General features: G+C 48.2%; 1 protein-coding gene across 1 annotated transcript in view; it reads left to right on the top strand.

Moving 5' to 3' along the window:
- The window catches only part of Ranbp10 (RAN binding protein 10), a 61,180-nt gene that overhangs the window by 39,351 nt on the left and 3,802 nt on the right, over positions 1–18,027 (top strand). The window contains exons 4-12 of the mRNA XM_057753813.1: positions 3,295–3,462; positions 8,948–8,970; positions 11,021–11,205; positions 14,159–14,271; positions 15,443–15,551; positions 15,649–15,797; positions 15,972–16,176; positions 17,127–17,248; positions 17,691–17,836. Of these exons, the coding sequence (XP_057609796.1) occupies positions 3,295–3,462; positions 8,948–8,970; positions 11,021–11,205; positions 14,159–14,271; positions 15,443–15,551; positions 15,649–15,797; positions 15,972–16,176; positions 17,127–17,248; positions 17,691–17,836 (1,220 nt within the window). The remainder of the gene's footprint in view (positions 1–3,294; positions 3,463–8,947; positions 8,971–11,020; positions 11,206–14,158; positions 14,272–15,442; positions 15,552–15,648; positions 15,798–15,971; positions 16,177–17,126; positions 17,249–17,690; positions 17,837–18,027) is intronic.

The following is an 18,027-nucleotide window of genomic DNA, read 5'->3' as shown; positions in this document are numbered from 1 at the left end:
ACGAGTGGGAAAGAGTGTACTAGTCTTCAGGAGTGTGCGCTGGGTAGGAGGGGGCTTACTTAGGCATGACTACTAGTCCCCTAAGTAGGAAGGGGACTTAGCACCATAGATGACTCTCAAGGTTCTAGGGATATTGCATCCTCTGCCTTGTTTCATAGATGAGGAATGGAGAGCCAGAGGAATGAAGAAGCTGTTTGTTGGGGCAGAGTCATGTCTGCCACCTGGCTGTAGGTCTCTTTCTAAAGTGCAAAAACCTTCACTGTTAGTCTTTATATGTGGCGCCTCACGTGTGCTAGACAGACTCTACCACTAAGCTCCTACATGAACCAGATGTTAGGTTCTGTGGACAAAGGATGCTTAAATAGGGCTGCTGTTGTCAGAGAACTTAACTACATTAAGGAAGAGAACCTATCTCTGACCAACATGGCCCACTGATCCCTGGCGGGGCAAACAGGTGCCCAGTCTCAGGTACATCTGGATGTTCCACGGGGCTCTTTGTATCTTTTGTCTCTATTCTCTGCTTTAGGCTCCTAAACTGACTTTCTCATGAGGTTAGAACAGTGGCTGCAAGGGATTTTGAGAGCTGCTATCTTCCTAACTACCTGTGGAGATTTGTTTCGCTCAGATGAACTGATAATATTCCCTTCGCCCAGAATGTCTTTCCCTCTGGTCTTCTTGGCAAGTAGAACTCTGCTCAATGTGTGTGAGTGTTTGCGGGAATATATGGTGTCTGTGCATGCAGTGCCAGGAGAAGGACTTTGGATCTCCTGGAACTGGAGCTAGAGATGATTGTCAGCTGCCATATGGGTGCTGAAATTGAACCCAAGTCCTCTGGAAAAGTAGCCAGTGCTCTTAAATCACTGAGCCATCTCTCTAGTCTCTACCATGTATTTCTTGTTTGTTTGTTTGTTTACTTACATGTTATCTGTCTTTTCTGCTCCTTCCACATTCCCTCGCCCTTTGCAAACTTCCAGAAGTGGCTTTTGTTAATTATTCAGTGGTGGAGGGGAGGAGGGGAAAGGTGCGTGCTGTCTCCGAACCACCCTGCCACCCTACCGTTGTAGCTGCTGTTCCTGAGGAAATACATACCATTCTGGGGTTTAAAAATACCTTATTTATAGCCAGGCGCATGCTTTTAATCCCAGCATCCTGGGAGGCAGAAGCAGGTGAATCTCTGTGAGTTCAAAGCCAGCCTGCTCTACAGAGTGAGTTCCAGGACAGCCAGAAATACACAGAAAACAAAAACCAAACAAAACTTAATTATTTTCAATTTTATACATCTGAGTGTTTTCCTACATGTGTATGTGTATCGTGTGTATACAGTACCAGAAGAGAGAATCAGATTCCTTGAGTTGCTTTGTGGGTGCTGGGTCCTCTGCAAGAGCAGCAAGTTCTCTCAGCCACTGAGCCATCTCTCTAGCCCCCCCCCCCAATTTTTATTGTAATTTGAGACAGTGTTTCACTCTGTAGCCAGCCCTGGAACTCTTTTTTTTTTTTTTAACTTAATTTATTATGCATACAGTGTGCTGCCTACGTGTACGCCTGTATGCCAGAAGAGGGCACCAGATCTCATTACAGATGGTAGTGAGCCACCATGTGGTTGCTGGGAATTGAACTCAGGACCTTTGGAAGAACAGTTTAAGATGTCTCTTAAGCTCTGAGCCATCTCTCCAGTTCCTGGCCTATAGCTCTTTTAGAATAGATCAGGCACAGACCCAGAATTCAGAGATCCACCTGCTTTTCCGCCTCTGAAGTACTGGGATTAAAGACGTGCACTGTTACACTTGGCTACAGTCTGCTGTCTTGGTGGTAACACAATACATTTGTTAAAGCTAATTTGAATTGTACTGCTAAAATGGAAGAGGAGCCGGTAGTATAGTAGTATTATGGATTTAATCTCCTTTACTCAAACAGAAGGATTTTGTCAGGTGAGGTTGAAACAGTGGAATCTTAAACTTAAGGCCAACGTAGGCAGTTTAGACCCTGTCTTACAATGTAAGTTAGCCGGGCGGTGGACGCGAATGTAAGTTAACCAGGCGGTGGTGGCGCATGCCTTTAATCCCAGCACTCAGGAGGCAGGGGCAGACAGATCTCTGGGAGTTTGAGGCCAGGTTGGTCTACAGTGAGTTCCAGAACAGCCAGAGATATACAGAGAAACCCTGTCTCTGAAGAAACGTAAACAAACAAGCAAACAAACAAAATGTAAATTAAACAGCACTCTGGAAGCAGAGACAGGTGGATCTCCGTGAATTTGAAACCAACAGCCTGGGCTACACAGAGAAATCCTGTCACACACACAAAAAAAAGGCTAAATAAATACATAAAAATAAAATGTAAAAAAAGAATTAGTAGAGCCAAATGTTGAAGTGCCTGCCTAGCATTCCCAAGATTCTTAGTTCAATCCCCAATCCCTAGTACCACCAAAAAGAAAAGATTAAATTACTCCCCAGTTAAAACACATATACTTTTTTGTTTTTTGTTTTTCAAGGCAGGGTTTCTCCAGTAGCTTTGGAACCTGTCCTGGGAACTCACTCTGTAGACCAGGCTAGCCTTGAACTCACAGGGATTTGCTTGTCTCTGCCTCCCAAATGCTGGGATTAAAGGTATGTGCCACCACCGCTCCATCAAAACACACATACATATTTTTAACAGCTGGACATGCTGCTGCTCTCCTGGAATCCTAGCACTTGGGACATGGAGTTAGGAGGATCAGAAGTTCAAGACTAGCTTCAGCTACATAGTGAGTCTGGGACGATTGTGGACTTGATGAGATCCTTCCTGAAAAACAAAACAGCCCACCAGTGTAGACTTCCTAAATTCTAGCCTGCTCCTTCATGAGACTAAGACTTTCCCCACCCTTTGTTTTCTTTCTTTTCTTTTTCTTTTTTCTTTTTTTGTTTTCGAGACAGGGTTTCTCTGTAGCTTTGGAGCCTGTCCTGGAACTTGCTCTTGTAGACCAGGCTGGCCTCGAACTCACACAGATCCGCCTGCCTCTGCCTCCCAAGTTCTAGGATTAAAGGCGTGTCTCACCACTGCTCGGTGAGGCTTCTCGTTTTGCGTTTGTCTTCTGGTGAGTCCCTTCCAGCTCTTGCCTCAGCTCCTCAGAGGTAATGATCTGGTGGACTCTCAGAATATGTGTGCAGTTCAGCAAGACCATGTCCATAGAGAGTTCTGTGAAAGGCCATACCCCTGAGTGCTGGCTAAGATGGACAAGGGGCCTGGCAATATAATTGAGACCTTCAGAGCTTTCTATCAAGTACAAATTTTAAGCTATTGCTGCTCTCTTCCCCACAGGTTGGGACAAACATTCCTATGGTTACCATGGCGATGATGGACATTCCTTCTGCTCCTCGGGGACGGGCCAGCCCTATGGTCCCACATTCACCACAGGGGATGTGATCGGCTGTTGTGTCAACCTCATCAACGGCACCTGCTTCTACACCAAGAATGGCCACAGCCTTGGTAGGTGCATAGGAGACCTTGGAGGGTCTGGCCTGTGGAGCCACTTTGATTGATGAGAGCAGGCCTTGAAGTCAAAGTAGTATCATGGAGCCTCTGCACAGCTCTGGGGGACTGCAGTCACTTCCAGCCATTGGAGCCCTTTCAGGTGAATGGAAGGCAACAGGCATGCCCGTTGTTAACCTGTCCCTTCAGCAGCATTTACTGGGTGAGCCCAGGATGGTTGCTGAGAGCAGCACATTCTAGTCATGATCCTGGCCTGTCTTGTCGGTTGTACTTGATGGAGAAAAAGTTTGAGGACCTTAAGTGTAGTTATCCGTGGTTGTGGTTTGGATTAGGGTTTGCATGCCTATAACCTGGCCCAGCTCTTCTGATAGTGGGGTACTGAAAGTAACAGTGAGGGCTGTCAGACAGAAGGTAAATGGGAAGGAGTCAAATAGGGACAGAACTCTGGCAGTGTTGACAGAGTTACAAATAAAAATCCAGAGAGAAATGGAGGGATGCATCCAGAGAAAAATGGAGGGATGAACTGGAAAAGGGGGCCAGGAGAAAAGGCAAGCACCTGGAGATTAATTCTAGAGATGGGATGGAGGTCCAGCAGGACATTGGTGGTGCACTTGGAGAAGAGAAAGGTGAGGAAGGAGCCAGACTAGTGGAATGTTAGGCAGGTGGAGTGAAGGAATTTAGTGGTGGGAAATTGCGGGTCTGATGGGTTCCTGGAAAGGAGCTGTTCTGTACATGTGTAGAAACTTAATGTTAGAACTTGAGCTGTTCATGGTGCTGAATGCCTGTAATTCCAGCACTAGAGGGAGGGAGGCCAGAAGAACAGAAGTTCAAGGCCATCCTCAGCTATATAAAGGGTCTGAGGCCAGTCTAGACTTAAGAGCACCATACAAACAAAATGGATTTGGGGGAGGAAAGAGAAAGAACATACTAGATGTGGCATCCACCTGAAATCCCAGCACTCAGGAGCTGAGGCAAGATGGTTTCTATGAGTTAAAGGCCAGCGTGGATTATGTAACTACCCAAGGTTGACCTATGACTTCCATACATGTGCCGTGGCATATGTGTGCCCATATTCACATAAATATATACATAAAAAAGAAAAGGTGAGCCGGGCGGTGGTGGCGCACGCCTTTAATCCCAGCACTTGGGAGGCAGAGGCAGGCGGATCTCTGTGAGTTCGAGACCAGCCTGGTCTACAGAGTTAGTTCCAGGACAGGCTCCAAAACCACAGAGAAACCCTGTCTCGAAAAACCAAAAAAAAAAAAAAGAAAAAGAAAAGAAAAAGAAAAGGTGAATATGTGAAAAAATTCAGAGAAAGGGACTTGGACTATATTGACTAGTAAATGGTCCCTAACGGCCGGACTTACCTGCCTTGCAAGTGTCTCTGCTCTGGCCATACCCTGCTTCTCCTAAGAAGAGAACCAGCAGCACCTTACTAACCAGGCCACCAGGCTTTTTAGGATTGGAAACTGGGGTCCTGCTTTTGCTGACTTTTTGGGGCAGTAAATATCTTGCTGTTGCTCCTACAACCTGGATGTGTATGTGGGGTTTTCTTGTGCCAGCAGCTGCTCTCGAATAACCATTCAGAGTCCTAATCATAAATGCTTGGCCAATAGCTTAGGCTTATTACTAGACTCTTAGATTTAAAATTAACCCATATTTCTTATCTATGCTTTGCCACGTGGCTTGGTACCTTTTCTCAGTATGGTATGCCCATCTTGCTTCTCTCTGTGTCTGCTCGTTACTTCTCTGACTCTGCCCTTCTTCTTCTCAGCATTCTCAGTTTGGTTCTTGTACCTAACTTTGTCCTGTTCAGCTATTGGCCAGTTGGCTTCTTTATTAAACCAATCATAGTGACATATGTTTACACAGTGTCAAGGAATATTCCACATGTATGGTTTTTCTAGGAGATAAGCCAGTCAGAATCAAGAGCCCTAAGGGAATTAGGTTTGCTATTGACTGGGGATGAGCAACTAAGAGCCAACATTCTTCAGCCATTCTTTGCACACCATAGCCTAGAGCACGCAGGAAAGGACAGGAAGATGGGTGATTGAGAACATGTCTCAGAGGTAGAACTTCACCCAGTTCACATCTGGAGAAACTCTCCTGAGACTGACCGTCACCTAGCTGTAGTCTGGTGTCCCACTGGCAAGATCTTGAGAAAGTTCTTTGCTCCTTACTCTGCTTTCTGACTCCAGCTATTTCGTCACTTTGGGTTCATCTGCAGCCAGAATCCCAAGGGCTCTTAGATGCCCTCATTGCATATCCTCTCACCTGCCTGTCTGCAGCCAGGCTCAGTCCTACCCCTTTAGGTATTTGCCTTTCACATCTCTCTAGCTTGTCCACATCTTGCTTAAAGCATGGTGTCGGGCTCTCTCTCTCTCTCTCTCTCTCTCTCTCTCTCTCTCTCTCTCTCTTTTCTTTAAGCATGGTGTCTCTTGTGGAAAATAAGATTTGGAGAATACAGTGCTGTATCTATAGTAACTGTATGTTTAGTGCCTCCTTTGGGCACTATAGATGTGTGTTAGGACTCTGCGAGCCAGGTCACCTTAGGCCATTGTTTATCTGTCTAGTGAATGCTTTTTATAGACCCTGTGCAAAGACCTATTTATTACACATGTTTAATTAAACTTGATATGGTAGTACATTGTCTAATTTTTTTATCCTTTAAAAAAAAATCTCCTGTGCTCTTGTTTATTTCTTAATATTTGGTGTTAATTTCAAACTTCTGTTAACCCAAAGTATGATAAATAAGTATCACTTAATAAAGATACTCATTAACATACTAGAAGAGGAAAAGGCCAAGATTTGAGTTCCTTTGTAGTTAAGCTTCCCGTGTAGACAGTAATCATTAAAAACCAGCTGTGTGGTTTGGAGATCTAGGTCGGTGGTAGAGCACTTGCCTAGCTTCTTAAGATCTTAAGTTCAATCTTTAGTACCACAAAGTGAGGCAAAACAAATACAGAAAAGCTAAAGAATCAGTTAAGCTCTGTATGGTGGCACAGACTGTAATCCCAGCCTCTTGAGGCAGGGACTTTGAAAGCTCAGGGCCAGCAGAGCATCTTATCAAGAATCTGTTTCAAAGTTAAAAAATGAAAAGAGAGCTGGAAATGAAAATTAGAGGTCTGTGGTAGAACACTTGCTTGGCCTAATCAAGGCCCTGACTTCCGTCCCTAATACTGGGAGGGTGTGGGGGGGATGGGGATCAGGGATGTTAGCTTGAAGCTCACATTTCATCATCTGGTCCATGAGTATATTTTGGGGACCTAATTGAAAATGAACTTTCATGAGGTTTGAGGGATAGATGCTTGGGGAATCTTCCCATGTCCTGTGCCATCTTATTATTACTAACATGCTTCAGGCTCTACTCCCTCCACTTTAGGGGTTAGAATTACATATCCTACCTCTGGCCTCCCTGCCTCTCCTCTTTGTCATAGCACTCAAGCCTCCTGTTCAGTGTCTCTGGGATTATTCATCAAACACCATCTTTCTTGCTGAATCCAGGGGCACTTTGAGGGCGAGCTGGCTTGCAGCTGTTTCTCCAGTCCTGTTACTGGGCCCGGCTCCTCAGCAGATAAATGGAGATGGAGGACTGATATCTGGTCCATAAGTGGTCTGTGTGCTTGTAGATTCTTCTTCATGTGATCTTTTGTTCTCAGCTTCCGGGTCCTCAGAACCGAACCTGTTTACCCAGGGCTCTTGTTATCAGCAAGTCTGGCTGTCCTGTTTGCCCGACCTTTCTTTCTCTGGGCCTACAAATCTCACTATCACAGCAGCCTTAGTGAGGCTCACAGGGCCTCCGGGAGCAGTCTCGCCTTCCACGGTGCAGTACAGAGTAGTTTTTTCTTTGTTGTCCTGACAGCCTTCAAGGACCTGTCTTTTCTGGTGCCATTGTGAGGCAGAGTTGGGCAGGTCTGAGTGTGCTAGCCTCTGTCCAGACTGTGGCAGTTTTCTTACTGTGTAGCCAACTTGGACCTAGACCTCATGGTGAATGAAGCAACTTTTATAGTCTGTCTCATTTTTCCCCCGTTAAGGTAAAGGGTTAGTATTAGCATTTCTTCAGATGGGCTAGAGCACTTTGGGTAATTTGCCAAAGGTCACATGGCAGTAAAACTGATGAAGCTGGAGTCCCCTTCTTTGAAGGTCCTATGAGCATCTTCCCAAGCCTGGGAGTGAGTAGCATCTTGGATACTTCAAGATCAACAAAGGCACCTTAAAGCCGGGCGATGGTGGCGCACGCCTTTAATCCTAGCACTCGGGAGGCAGAGGCAGGCGGATCTCTGTGAGTTCGAGACCAGCCTGGTCTACAGAGCTAGTTCCAGGACAGGCTCCAAAGCCACAGAGAAACCCTGTCTCGAAAAACCAAAAAAAAAAAAAAAAAAAAAAAAAAAGGCACCTTAATGAGGGGCTTCTGGTGCTATGACGTGACCTCAGGCCAGTGGAGCATAATAAGGATTTTGACTTTCACTCACGGAAGAGCAAAGTAGCCGTGCAAAGAATGTGTAATGTGTCATCTCTCTTTACTGTGTTTTAGTCTGTGTACTAGTGTGAGAAATATTGCACACTTCCTGAGGCTGTTGTCAGACTTAACTGTGCTGTTTGCCAAGTTTCTGTTCCTTCTGGATGAGAGTTCAGAGAGTCCTTTGGGACCTTCAGAGAGTCAGTGACTTGAAAACCCTAATGCCAAAAGCGGAGCAGTTCCCAGATGACAAAAGACTTTACCTAAGAGGTCTGTGAGGCCTTGGAAGAGGCTTGCTTGGCTCTTCACATTCTGATGCTCCACTCTGAGGATACTGCTCAGGTCTCCTCATGTGTTTGGGGTTGCATGACCTCCACTCTTACTGCAGCTCAAATCTGAAGTCTCTAGAGATGCATTTCCCACTCCTGACAGGAGGGTCCAGATGCACAGGCCATTGTCGGCCAGGATAACAAGGAACTTCTGAGGACTTGGAACAAGTACGGTCTAAAGATGAGCAGTGCCACCCTCCCTGCCTGCACTTCTCTATCTCTTGGACTGTTAGATCCACCACTGCCAACACCTCAGTGACTAAAGGCAACACCTCTAACCTCTGCCTCTGAGTCTGCTTTTCCTTGTCTGTAAATGGGAGAATGAGCAGAATGCCTGCTCCAAGGGATTGGCATGAGGAGTGGATCGGGTAGTAGACGATAATGGGTGGGAGCACACAGTAGGTTTCTGTGAAGACATTTAGATCAGGAGGCTTGAAAAGTTTTAGGTGATAGATCACTTGGGTTTAGTTTTTCTAGCAGACGTTCTTGCAAAAGTGGAAAAACTATAGGCAATTAATTACCTGAGGTTCTGGTTTCCCTTCTGGTTAGATTATCCAACAAGAGGAAGGCCCAGGCCTAAAACTACCAGCCCCTAGTATATGCTTGGCCACCATCTGCACCTTGAGTTCACAGGGTGCAGACCAAGGGGCCATCCCTGTCTAATGACCTGATCACTGTTCTTTCCTCCCCGCAGGTATAGCCTTCACAGATCTCCCGGTAAGTACTGCTGATGGGTTTTCCTTCTCCTGGACTTGTGAGGGCTGCCCGGAATGGGTGGGGATACCTGCAAGTGCAGGGTGTGGAGTCTGGCCCTTTCCCCAAGCAGGGATGTGTGATGTGCTGCCAGCTTGAGGGTGTCAGTGGGGGTTACCTGCTGGCTGTCCTCTCTCTTCAGCAAGGCCTGGTGTTCCTCCACGTCTCTTAGCAGGTGACAGAAATTTGTGGCATTCTCTAAGGCAGTTGTTGTGGGTGGGGCTAATGGAATGGTGGTGGAATCAAGGTAACTCCATGGCACAGGCTGGCCTGTGACTTCAGCCACAGGGCTGGGAGTGGCATATAGGGATTGCTCCAGAGCTTCTAGGAATCAGGCCTTATCCAGGCCATCAGAGATCCCTGAGGAAAGTCAGCACCCCTGGAAACCTAGCATGCTACCATTCGGGGTTCCCCTAAGCCTGGATGAGTTGCATAGGTTTTTCTCTTAGAAAGAATGTTTTCTGTCAGCTGAGTTTGGTCCTTTCCCTCCTTCTCTACCCTATTACTTTACTGAGTTGTACGGGTACCGTCACATGCAACCTTTACCCCGAATGTTGGGAGCCTGCATGGGTCTCTGTGACTTTATTATCCTGGGTGTCCCACTTTGCTCCAGGAAGTGCATTTGTAATATAAGGGACCTTGGAATCTTAACTGCAGTACCATAGTCATGTTTAACTTCCTGTTATATATCAGAATCCTTCCTTCCTACCTGGAAGCCCCAGAAAGGGGCTGTTGTCCTAGGCAAGGGGGGCAGACTCAGAAGAATTCTGACTCTGACTGCGGAAGCTTCTAGGTGTGGAGACATGACATGAAATGAACAGCCGTGAGTGTGGACGGTGTTCTGCCACATGCTGGGAAGGCTGGGAAATGTCCCTGTGGGCTTGGCCTGTGCTGTGGAAGATGGGAGGAAAAGAAAGGAAGCAGAAAGTCTGTAGGTTTAGACCTCGTGGTGGGCTGAACCCCATGTGCCCAGAAAAAACATATGAGGTACTTGTGAAGGACCCATCACCTGAGCACAGAAGGTGAAGAGGGCTCAGGGGAGCCGGAGGTGGTGTTGCACACCTGTAATCCTAGCATTTAGGAGGTGAAGGCAGCTGGTCAGTCAAGGTCATCAACTGCATAGTGAGTTTGAGGCCAAATGGGCTGGATGAGACCCCGTCTTTAAAAACAGAGTGGGGGGGGCTGGAGAGATGGCTCAGTGGTTAAGAGCATTGCCTGTTCTTCCAAAGGTCCTGAGTTCAATTCCCAGCAACCACATGGTGGCTCACAACCATCTGTAATGAGGTCTGGTGCCCTCTTCTGGCCTGCAGACATACACACAGACAGAATATTGTACACATAATAAATAAATATTAAAAAAAAAATAAATAAAAAATAAAAACAGAGTGGGTAGGGGTTCCTGGGAAAATGGTGTCTAGTGGCATGGAGAAGAGGGGGCAAAGCTTTGGACATGGGCAGTAGGAGCCCAAGAGGCATTGAGTAAGGCTGTGACCTGACTACAGCTGGTCGTGGTAAGCGGGTAGTAAACGCAGAGCTCCATACATCGCTGGCCAGAAGGCCTCTGCCGAGTAAGCCTCTGACCGGAAGAGGGGCAGCGTCTGTCTCCATTACCAGCTCTAGAAGCAACTCACCAAATCATTCGCCTGCTCTCATCTCCGCTCCTCGTTTCCTACATCATCCCTCCCCTCATGTACCTCTTTTTGGTGACCAGGGACATCCTTGACCCTGCATCTCTTTCCAGGGAAGCCATAAGCCACCCCATAGCACATTTTTATTTGTATGTGTGTAGTGATCTACAGTCCTGTCTGATACTGTGTGTCTTGGCCAAAGGCCTGGGGGACATAGTGACCTTTGATGCAAAAACAGGAAACTTTTCCTTATTGAACCTTGCTTGCTTTTCTTTTTCTTCTCCCTTCAAGCTTTTGGGGATAGCTTTTCTGCTAGGGAGGTAGGCAGAATGTGATTGATCCCTGCTGCCCTCAGGGGCCTGACTGACATCCATTCTCCTCCTCAGGCCAACCTCTACCCCACCGTAGGCCTGCAGACACCTGGGGAGATTGTGGACGCCAACTTTGGGCAGCAGCCATTCCTGTTTGACATTGAGGACTATATGCGGGAGTGGCGTGCCAAAGTCCAGGGCACTGTCCACGGCTTTCCCATCAGTGCCCGGCTTGGCGAGTGGCAGGCGGTGCTGCAGAAGTGAGTGCTATCCCCCCTTCCCTAGGCATTATGGTCGTAGAGATCTATGCAGTATTATTGCAAATGCTGCTAACAGTTCCATCTGCAGGGCGTGTTTCTGGGGACACTGGCGGACGACTCAGCTGCTGCTGCTCCCTTCTTTGTGGACCCCCTCTTTGTGCTGTGGAACTGCTCCTAGTTAACCCTTGCCTGGGCTGGAGAGTGACTCAGTGGTTAGGAGCACACAGGACTCTTATAGAAGACCTGAGTTCAGTTCCCAGCACCCATGTCAGGTGGCTCACAGTCACTTGTAACTCCAGCTCCGGGGGATCTGATATCTTCAGCTTTTCTCAGTTTGCACAAACCCACACATGTACTGCACACACATATATTCAAATTATACATATAATTAAAAATAATAACAATTCAAAAAAAAGCCTTCCTCTCAGACAATTTACAAGGCTCCTGTGTGTAAGATCACCAGCCCAATATAGGTATTGGCACTTGCCTTTAGTCCCAACACTCGGGAGGCAGAGGCAGGCATATCTGTGAGTTTGAGGCTAGCCTGGTCTATAGAGCAATTCCCAGCGTAACCAAGATTACATAGAAAAACCTTGTCTTGAAAAACCATTAAAAAAAATCATATTGCCATACTTTGGTTGAGATGACTTCACAAGGTCAGTATCCACCTCAGTATCCCGGTGTCCATGGCAGAGTGGTATCGGGAAGTCTTCCTTAGGATCAGCCTAGCAGGCTCCTTGGCTAATTAGTGTCTAAATTATCTTGGAGGCTAGTGTTGCTGAGAGCCAACAGGGTCCCAAGTTTGGGTCTTTATTTCACTAGCCAGCTGCATGCCTGGGAGAAGCAATGGCCGTTAATCATCCACCTGTTAGGAGGTGGATGTGAGCTTGGTTCTCAAGAGTGGGCAAGGACTTGGCTTCTGCTAACCCTGATTATTGTTCTGCAAAGGCACCAGGGGATCAGGGGTAGGATTTCTCATGCAGTCTCAAGTGGTCCCCAGCACCACCCTGCCCCACCCTATCTCCTTGGTTCACTTTCTCTCGTGGTCCAGAGCTTTCTGTATGCTAGGAAAGCACTGTCACTGAGCCACATCCCCAGTACTCAGCTTTCTTTTCTTGAGGGATTGAGACTAAGGTAGCCTTAAGGAAGGGCTGAGGTACAGGCAGCCAGACCTGGAAGGAATAGCATTAACCACCTCTGGTTCATAACCCAGCAGGTGAGGAGTACTTCCTTGCAGGCCAGAGCAACGTCATCCCCCTCAATATACTTGCTGGTTGGGCAGGAGAAGAAATGGAGTTACTTTCAGGGTTGGGCTCAGCAAATGGATTTTTATATGTATGTATCCATGGTGCCAGTATATGTCCTATGCAGCATTTGCCAAGACCTGGATATAATTTGTGTTCTGTTATTCTTTATTCTGTTAAAACTTTATTTTATAAATATTGGAAGTGACTAGGTTATCTTGGAGATAGATTTGTCACAGCTTCATGTCTGACTGGCTTCCCCTGGTGAGACTCACATATTACCATCCTCCCATCCTCTCCCCTCCCCACCTTTGTGTCCCTTCCTCTCTCTTGACAGCAGTAGAACCCAGGTCCTCATACATGCTAGGCCACAGTACTGCCGACTAGAATCCCCAGCCGTTTCTTTTGCTGGTATAGGTAACCCTTTCATAATAAAGAAATTCACATTATATAAAGTTTCTTTCTGGGGCTCAGAGCACTTGCCGCTCTTGTAGAGGACCGTGTTTGGTTCCCAGAATCCACATGACAGCTTACAATCATTTGTAACCCCAGTTCCACAGGACTTGATGCTCTTTTGTATTGTGCAGGCACCAGGCATACGCATAGTACATATGCATACATGAAGGGAAACACTCAAATACATAAAATAATAAATAAACAAATGCTTAAATTGTGTTTGCATTGTCCTATAAAGCAGTATTCTTTTGTTTGCCAAGACAGGGTTTCTCTGTGTAGCCCTGGCTGTCCTGGAACTCACTCTGTAGACCAGGCTGGCCTCAAACTCAAGAGACCCACCTGGCTCTGCCTTCCAAGTCCTGGGATTAAAAGCATGTGCCACCACTGACCGACTAAGCAGTATTTTTTTTTTTTTAATTTATTACATTTGGTTTTGTGAGACAAGGTTTCTCTTTGTAACAGCCCTGGCTGTCCTGGAACTCTCGTTGTAGACCAGGCTGGCCTTGAACTCACAGAGATCTGCCTGCCTCTGCCTCCCCAGTGCTGGGATTAAAGGCTCTCAACCTACCTAATAATGTGACCTTTTAAACAGTTCCTCATGTCTTAGTGACCCCCCAATCATAAAATCATTTTGTTGCTACTTAATAACTTTAAATCTGCTACAGTTATGAATCGTAGTGTAAACACCTGCTGTGCAGGTGTCTGACAGGCGCCCCACAGCGTCCTGACACTGCTCTGGAACCAGCGCCCCACATGGCGGGCTCCCTGGGGACAAAGGTGCTTCCTCCAGTGCAGGCAACCCCAGGGTTCCCCTGCGTTCCTCACCATTTGCTAAAGTTTAGTAGTTAGTTCTGTCAAATACTGGTGTGCAGGCTCCCTCTGTATCCTGGCCACTGCCACACTGCCTGGCTAGTTGCCATTTTAGGCAGCCCTGGGGTAAACTTACCAGATCTGGACTTGCTGCAGTCTCTCAGAAGCCAGCTGTTTCTGTGAGGCTGAGGGCAGCATGTCTCAGAGAACTGAAGCCACTCTTCTGACCTCTAGGCACAGATGTGACTGGTCCCTCTCCTGTCGACAGTGTGAGCACTTGAGGGCAGGTTTCATTTTCTTTACCCACTCTGGGTCATACCTCCAAGATCTATTTAGGGGAGACCATAGGGATGCATGTGGCCTGTCCCCCTTCAGTGGTCTATGAGAAATGTGGTTCTTGGGTGTTACCTTAAGCTCTTTTTATTTTATTTTATTTTTTTTAGCATGGTCTCATCTTATCTGGTGCATCATGGGTATTGTGCCACAGCCACAGCTTTTGCCCGAATGACTGAAACCACAATTCAGGAAGAACAGGCATCCATAAAGAACAGACAAAGTAAGGTTAATTTTTCTCTCCCCTTGCCTCCTTACCTGCCCCTAAATCTGTAGCTCATTCCTTCTCAGGCTGTCAAGAGTCTAGTCTAACCTTGTCCTTGCCGTCCTGGAGACCAGCTTGCTGGCTCCAGTCCCTGCTCCCATCCTTCATTCGCTGCTCCACAGGTAGCCAGTGGCCCCAGCCGTCTCGGAGCAGCCTCCCTAACATAACACATTATGAAAGTCAGGCGTAGACCCGATCCTGGCATGGCAGAACCCTGTTCCTCCATGCTTGTTTCCCTTCCCTGCCTCTCTGAGCACATCATTTCTGTGTCTGTGTATGTGTCTGGGTCTCTCGAGAAGCTGTGCTCAACCAGGTGGATGGACGGGTATCCTATCCTAGACTTGGAGTCAACAAATGAGAGCGCTTCAGACCCAGAAGTCATTCACAGCAAGCTACTCAGGTCCCAGGGCAAGAGTGAGAAGGGAGCAGCAGGACGCTGATGGCCAGAGAAGTACCACCCTCAGAGAGGCCAGTGTGAAGCAGACTACCTCTTCTTCCAGTACGGAGCATGCTGCAGCATCTGCACATTGTCCAGATGTGGACCTTAGCTCAAGCCAGTGCATACCCCTGAAGAGAGCGCAGTCTGTCTAAAGAGGCGTCCTCAGGCCAACCCAAGATCATGGTCTCACAGCCAGTGCTCCCCTCACTAGCTACCTCCCTGGCTTCCTGTGCCCTGCAGGAGTGGACTTACAGACTCACCTCCTACCTCTAGGCTATGAGTTCTCCTTGTTCTCTCCTCATATTCTTGAGAACTCCATGACAGCTGTTCAAAACCAGCCTCTGGGGGGCTGGAGAGATGGCTCAGAGAGTAAGAGCACTGGTTGCTCTTCCAGAGGTCCCGAGTTCAATTCCCAGCAACCACATGGTGGCTCACAACCATCTGTAATGAGATCTGGTGCCTTCCTTGCCAACAGTACATTGTATGCTTAATAAATAAATTTAAAAAAAAAAAAAAAAAAAAAAAAAAAAAAAAAAACCAGCCTCTGCTGTCGTCCCTGGCAGCCAGGTTCTCTCAGCCTTTTCTGTGAGCTTCTCTAGCTATCAGCGTGCCAGGAGCCAGTCCACCTGACTTCTTGCCGGGGATATGCAGGGGTCTAGCCCTTACTCACAACCATGTTCTTCTCTACAGAAATCCAGAAGCTGGTGCTGGAAGGCCGGGTGGGCGAAGCCATTGAAACAACCCAGCGCTTCTACCCTGGGCTACTGGAGCACAACCCCAACCTGCTCTTCATGCTCAAGTAAGTCAGCTTTACAGTTCCAGAGCCTGGTCCTCCGTCGGCACAGGAACCCCAGCCTGCGCCAGCCCAGAACACCAATGCTGCGCTTCCTTCGCAGGTGTCGACAGTTTGTGGAGATGGTGAATGGCACCGACAGTGAGGTCCGCAGCCTGAGCTCGCGAAGCCCCAAGTCCCAGGACAGCTACCCTGGCTCCCCCAGCCTCAGCCCCCGACACGGCCCTAGTAGTTCCCACATGCACAGCACAGGTCAGCATCCTCCAGAGTTCCCTGGGAAGAGCTGGTGTGGGGAAGAATGGCCGCCCCCACCTTTCCTTGTGTGGACTGAGGACTGGCTGCTGGATTGGGTGAAAGGGAAAGGACCACTGTGGCGATCCCTGGGGCCCCACTTCTTACCCCTTCTCTGACCCTCCTGGCTTCTAGGAGCAGACAGTCCCAGCTGCAGCAATGGCGTTGCATCCACCAAGAACAAACAGAACCACAGTAAATACCCCGCACCCAGCTCCTCTTCCTCATCCTCGTCCTCCTCGTCCTCCTCTTCCCCGTCCTCCATCAATTACTCCGAGTCCAACTCAACAGACTCCACCAAGTCCCAGCCCCACAGCAGTACCAGTAACCAGGAGACCAGGTGCCTGTCTTGCTCCTCTCTCTCCACTCTGCTTCCGTTCTGTGCCCACTGAATCTACCACTGGGTACTCTCCTTTGAAATGCTGCCTTCTGCCTTATCCTCACCTCTGTTGTAGGTCTTGTCTGGATTGCAACCTGTTGACCGATCAGGCCAAACACTGGTTCTAGCTTTTGTCCCTATTCAAGATATAACTGTCAATTTCCTTGGCTCTGGTTTTCTCTGGAGGTGCTGACCCTGCCAGACTTGATAACATGGTAGCCTACACAGGGATCCCTTTTCCAAAGAGGATGGGCCTATTAGAACCTGTAGTGTCAGCTGGGCGGAGGTGGCACATGCCTTTAACCCCAGCACTTGGGAGGCAGAAACAGGTAGATCTCTGTGAGTTTGAGGCCAGCCTTGTCTACAGAGTGACTTCTAGGACAGGCTCCAAAGCTACAGAGAAACCTTGTCTCAAAAAACCAAAAAAAAAAAAAAAAGAAAGAAAGAAGAAAAAAAAGGAAGCTCTAGTATTTACAGTTAAACAGTTTTTATGAAATTAGGCTCATGGACAGCCAGGTGACCTGGGCTGTAGGCTGCAGCCCCAATGGCTTCAATAGGTCCTAGGCGTATCTAAAAGCTGACCTTGCTTTGGGTTCCTGCCAAGGCCACAGAGATGTCCAATCAGTCAGTTGGTCAGTTGGTAGGGAAGAGGAGAATGTATTGAAGAGGTGTGTCAACTGAGAGAGTGACAAGAATAGGGATCATGTCACAGGCACCTGGAGATAACTGTAGTGGGGGCGAAGCTTTGGAGCCTAGAAAGCTTGGGCTGTCCGTCCATGTCCTGGCAGTCATTCAGTTTGATGCCATGACAGGGCCCATTTTGGTCCATCGGGTAAACTCTTGGGTTTACCTGAAGCGATGGTAAACAAAGCCTGGGTAGAGACCCAACTCCTCTGTCCTCTTCTCTCCAGTGACAGCGAGATGGAGATGGAGGCAGAACATTACCCCAATGGCGTGTTGGAAAGCATATCCACGCGCATCGTCAATGGCGCCTACAAGCACGAAGACCTGCAGACAGATGAGTCCAGCATGGGTCAGTGCTGTTCCTTCGTGTGGCCCAGCCCCTGTGCTCCTTGTAATACCCATTTCCTCCTGAGAGGGGCTTTGATGGCAGGCTCTGGCAGCTTGAGAAACCGAAACTGGACCCAGCCACCACTTTCTTAGTCATTCCTGAATGCATCCTTGAGGTGGCTTCCAGTGTGTAAGAAGGTCCATGCCTGCCGCCAAGACCCCTTCAAGGCCAAAGGGAGTTTGAGAATGTGGACCTCACTAGCACCCCACAGTTGTGCAGGGTGGGAAGGGGGAAGTTTCCAAGTCATGCCCCCCTCTGGTCTGTATGCCAGCTGAACTTCGCTGCTCCACCTGTGTGCTCCCCTAGCCCTTGGCTGCCTTTGGCAGACGCTGTAGCTCCATGGGGTCCTTGTGTTCCTCCCCCTTTGCCCTCTAATGTGTTTTCTGCTGGCCTCTGGGTGCAGATGATGGGCATCCGCGGCGGCAGCTCTGCGGGGGCAACCAGGCTGCCACAGAAAGGATCATCCTGTTTGGCCGAGAGTTGCAGGCATTGAGCGAGCAGCTGGGCCGAGAGTACGGCAAGAATTTGGCCCACACGGAGATGCTGCAGGTATAGGAGAAGCCAGGTCCTCACACAGAGCAGGTCCCCATCTGATGCCGGGCTTTTGGGAAGCAGTACTAGGCCAGAATGGGCTCTAGTCATGTCTGCAGTGGAATGTGGGGTGTTCAGGGTGTTCCCCACCCTAAGAGCTAAAGAGGGTTTAGCTTTGCCTGACTCTGTAGTTCAGGGATTGTGATCTC

The sequence above is a fragment of the Chionomys nivalis genome, chromosome 21 (genome assembly GCF_950005125.1).
Source record: "Chionomys nivalis chromosome 21, mChiNiv1.1, whole genome shotgun sequence".
NCBI classification, from domain to species: Eukaryota; Metazoa; Chordata; class Mammalia; order Rodentia; family Cricetidae; genus Chionomys; species Chionomys nivalis.
This window is presented reverse-complemented; position numbering and strand designations above follow the sequence as displayed.